This window comes from Sinocyclocheilus anshuiensis, unplaced genomic scaffold, assembly GCF_001515605.1.
Source record: "Sinocyclocheilus anshuiensis isolate Anshui unplaced genomic scaffold, SAMN03320099.WGS_v1.1 scaffold393, whole genome shotgun sequence".
NCBI classification, from domain to species: domain Eukaryota; kingdom Metazoa; phylum Chordata; class Actinopteri; order Cypriniformes; family Cyprinidae; genus Sinocyclocheilus; species Sinocyclocheilus anshuiensis.
Window position 1 is genome coordinate 843,843 of NW_015536501.1, and position 4,551 is coordinate 848,393.

The following is a 4,551-nucleotide window of genomic DNA, read 5'->3' on the forward strand; positions in this document are numbered from 1 at the left end:
CACAAATATTTAAATGGTATTTATTTACATATTATTATATACATATTTATTACTACTAATAAATAAATGTAAATGATTTTATATATAATTTATCTTTATTTTTAATTATAGTGTATTACTCTATTTATAGCCAGCAACATTTAATATATTTCGTGGTACATACAATTTTTTATTTTGTCAGCACAGTAAGGTTTTCTGCCAAATGGTGTTGAAATTTCAATTTATGGAGTAGAGAATCAGTTAAAAAAATTTCACTCAAAATGAATGATAGTGTTTTTTTTGTTCATTATAATGACTGATATTACAGTACAATATTTGTTGGGTTCAAGGACTGTATTTTACCTGTGTTTTCCTTTCATTCCACAGGTGGCCATGGTGGAAGTACAGCTGGACACCAATCATGACTATCCCCCAGGACTGCTCATCGCTTTCAGCGCTTGCACCACTGTGTTGGTGGCCGTCCACCTGTTCGCCCTCATGGTGAGCACCTGCATTCTGCCCAACATCGAAGCGGTCAGCAACGTGCACAACCTCAACTCTGTGAAGGAGTCTCCGCACGAGAGAATGCATTGCCACATCGAGCTGGCCTGGGCTTTTTCCACAGTCATTGGAACGCTGCTCTTCCTGGCCGAGGTGGTCCTGCTGTGCTGGGTCAAGTTTTTACCCATTAAGCCGAAGGACCAGAAAAACGGTACTATATCCGCCGGGGTGGCTGCTGCGATCACGTCTACCTCCATCATGGTCCCTTTCGGCTTGGTTTTTATCATCTTCGCTGTGCATTTCTACCGCTCGCTGGTCAGCCACAAAACCGACAGGCAGTTTCAAGAGTTAGAAGAGTTGGAGGACTTACAGAACGAACTGGACCATCGAGGGGAGGCGTCTACCTTACAGTCTCCCAGTTCCCTTTACCCCTAGTTTTGAGTTTGGGAAAGAGCTTCTGTTAATGTTTTAGGTTTGTCAGGTGTTGCAACACACTGTATTTTCGACCGTAGTATTGATCTATCTGTTGCATGTGGACACCAAAGTGTCCAGTTTTATATGTGTTGAGAATTTGTCCACTGTTTCTGCTAGATTTTCTAATATAGTAGTAATAGTTTACTAATACCAGTCAAAACTGTGAAAGCATGCACTGCATGTTTTATGGAGATTTTCTTTTCATTTTTTTTCTGTTCTTATAGGAATAGTTCACCCAAAAATTCACATTTTCTGAAAATGTACTCACCTTCAGGCCATCAGCGGTGTATTTGAGTTTGTTTCTTCATCTGAACAGATTTGGAGAAATTCGGCATTGCATCACTTGCTCATCAGTGGATCCTCTGTAGTGAATGGGTGCCGTCAGAACGAGAGTCCAAACAGCTGATTAAAAACATCACAGTAATCCATTGTTAAGACGTTTTAAACTACAAATATTACTATAATATGTGTCCTTTCTCCATAATATTGCTTTCTCCAGTGAAAAGTCATCTGAATAAGGAGAGAAATATGCACAGATCAAGCACCGTTTACAAATCAAAACAGGTCTAAACAAATATGTCAGTGAATTTTTATGTGAGAGGACAATAGGGGATAGATGTTTTCACTGGAGGAAGCGTTAGTATGGATTATGGACTTGTATTTTGGCAAGAAGCAACCATTTAAAGTAATATGTTTCACTTCACAAGACGTTTATTGATAGACTGGAGTGGTGTGAATTAGCTGTTTGGACTCTCATTCTGACGGCACCCATTCACTTCAGAGGATCCATTGGTGAGCAAATGAAGTAATACTAAATTTCTCTGATCTAAATTTCTAAAATCTGCTCCAAACTCATCTACATCTCGGATGACCTGAGGTTGAGTAAATTTTAAATTTTTCATTTTTGGTGAACTGTTCCTTTAATTCACCACAGGGAAAATCCTTTATTTCAGTATGGCAGCTGTGCCAGTTCTGTTACTTACAACAGGTTGTTATTTTCACACAAGGCAAGCTACATTCTTACAGACATGAGTTTATATTACAAAAAAAAAATTTAAACACTGATCAGAGGCTTGTTTGAAGTTATTACAGTGCAGGGGACACTTTTATGTCCGCTTGAATCATGGCTTCGCTGTTGAACAGCTGAATCAACCAAAAATCAGAGTCTTATTCAAACTCCATTTTTCCCCCAAATGAACCCCCTGAATGAGCACATTTTGGAAGAAACAAAGGCACTTTATCAATATGTTTGTCTTGACATTTTTTGGTTGTATTTGAAACGGCTTCCCATTAAAAGGGCCTCTGTTCACTCTGAAGTTGGACACAAGTGCTTAGAGCTGTCACGGCTAAAGAGCTGGCAGGATTGTGCGATTATGCTAACGAACACATTTTAAACAACATGTTTATTAAGCAGAGGGCCGTTTATGCATGTAGTTACATCAGCAGCATTGACGAAAATGACTAAAACAACATTTAATTTACATGTTCAGTATTGCCAAATTGAAATACAATGATTTTTTTTTTCCAAAGTATGTGAAATAATATCTATGTTGTGTGTAAAGTTTGATTCAGAAGCTCTTTTTATTAGTGCACGGCGTGTGCTGGAAATTAAAAACTCACAGTTTTATACATTTTAATTAAAGTCTTACTCAAACCAACTGCAACCAAACACCTTTTTGTGCTCTTTTATATCATGTATGACATGCATTTCTTGCCAAAATGAGCATTTTGTTAAATACTAGTAGATGCATAATGTGCCAACAGCTTTTTTTGTATCGTGTGATAGTGTTTTTATTGTGAGTGAGGGCTTGATCAAACATATTTCACTGCACTAGTCTGCCTTTCTTGACTTCAGGATATTGTCAAAGTACATATTGCCTAGCAACGGTATGATTTGGAATCGTGGTCTCTGTTGATTTTTCCTTGTCCTCAGTGAAATATGCTCGTGCATCTATCAGCACAGCCTGTGAATCCTGTAGGCAAACCTTTGGACATAAAAGCAGAGCTGTAATGCACAACGTTTCTGAATCTGCATTAGGTAATAAACCATGCAAATTGACAAAACGAGCTGAGCTGTTTGCTGTTACAGTGGTCAGAACCTATGACTGAAAGCTTGTATTCTCGGTAATGCTTCATGCATTACTGTTAAAATGGAAATCATGCAAATGAGCAAACATCAGTGTTAATCATTTACCTTGGGAATTGGATACACTGTTGGTCTAACCGCTGCTTCTCTCCCAAAATCAGACATGGTTCCACACTTAGCAACGCCGTCAACCCAAAAGCCTTCGTACAGCTGACCTCTGTCCAGGTAGAAGAACTTGCCGTGTCCGTTTTTCTGTCCGTCGCTCCAGGTGCCCACAAAGCGGTTTCCATTAGCTTTACAAAAAAAGATAAAAAATGTCTTGTTAATAATTCACAGCGCAAAAATAAATTCTGCAAGAACAAAATTGAGCCAATTTTTAGGACAATTAAGATTATTTGCATTACATCATTTTAATTAAGAACATTTCCCCCCAATTCTCATTACCGTAATGCAAAAAAGATAATTCCTATCTTTTATGTTTATTATATAAAAAATTTAATGCTAAATAAAATCGTATTATTATTTATGATATATAAAAGCCAAATGACCATAATGCAAAAAATGCATTAATACAAACTTAAATATTTGAATATAAACTTAAATATAATTTCATATAAATATAAATGCATTATGTATTATAATATATGTGTGTGTACTGTGTTTATAAATATACACACATACATGTATATATTTAAGAAATATATGTAATTTATATTTATATACCATGAATCATATAAATATGAATACATATATACAGGTGCATCTCAATAAATTAGAATGTCGTGGAAAAGTTCATTTATTTCAGTAATTCAACTCAAACTGTGAAACTCGTGTATTAAATAAATTCAGTGCACACAGACTGAAGTAGTTTAAGTCTTTGGTTCTTTTAATTGTGATGATTTTGGCTCACATTTAGCAAAAACCCACCAATTCACTACATTCTAATTTATTGAGATGCACCTGTATACATGTAAACATTTCTTAAATATATGTATGTGTTTCTTAGTATATGTATGTGCGTGTATTTATATATAAATATACACAGTTCACACACATATTACAGAAACACAAACTTTTATTTTGGATTAATCGATTTGACAGCACTAATGTACACTAATATATACGTGTATATATATATATATATATATATACACACACACTATATCATTAAATATGATATATAAATACATTTATCTAAATAAAATGTAATTCGAAATAAAAAATTTTAATTTATTATTTATGATAGACATTATAGACATTAGACATTAAATTATATATATGTGTGTGTGTGTGTGTGTGTGCGCGCGTGACTGTATGCATTATTGTATATATATCTGTAGTGTTTGTGGTTATGATTTTATGCTGATTTCCATTTTTTTTCTGTATAAAGAATGTGCACTTAATTGTCATTAAAAATAATGTTACAATGCTATGTTAATTGTCCTAAAAATGGGCTTCAGTTTATTAATGCAAAAAAAAAAAAAAAAAAAAAAAAAATATAATAAAAATTT

General features: G+C 34.6%; 2 protein-coding genes across 2 annotated transcripts in view; one reads left to right on the forward strand and one right to left on the reverse strand.

Annotated features, from left to right (window-relative positions):
- Positions 1-1,192, forward strand: part of orai1b (ORAI calcium release-activated calcium modulator 1b) — a 2,432-nt gene extending 1,240 nt beyond the window's left edge. The window contains exon 2 of the mRNA XM_016487056.1: positions 367-1,192. Within this exon, the coding sequence (XP_016342542.1) occupies positions 367-915 (549 nt within the window). The 3' untranslated portion in view covers positions 916-1,192. The remainder of the gene's footprint in view (positions 1-366) is intronic.
- Positions 1,193-2,007: 815 nt separating this feature from the next.
- Positions 2,008-4,551, reverse strand: part of morn3 (MORN repeat containing 3) — a 3,600-nt gene continuing 1,056 nt past the window's right edge. Inside the window, exons 4-5 of the mRNA XM_016487043.1 lie at positions 3,149-3,333; positions 2,008-2,939 (exon numbers count right to left, since the gene is read on the reverse strand). Of these exons, the coding sequence (XP_016342529.1) occupies positions 2,817-2,939; positions 3,149-3,333 (308 nt within the window). The 3' untranslated portion in view covers positions 2,008-2,816. The remainder of the gene's footprint in view (positions 2,940-3,148; positions 3,334-4,551) is intronic.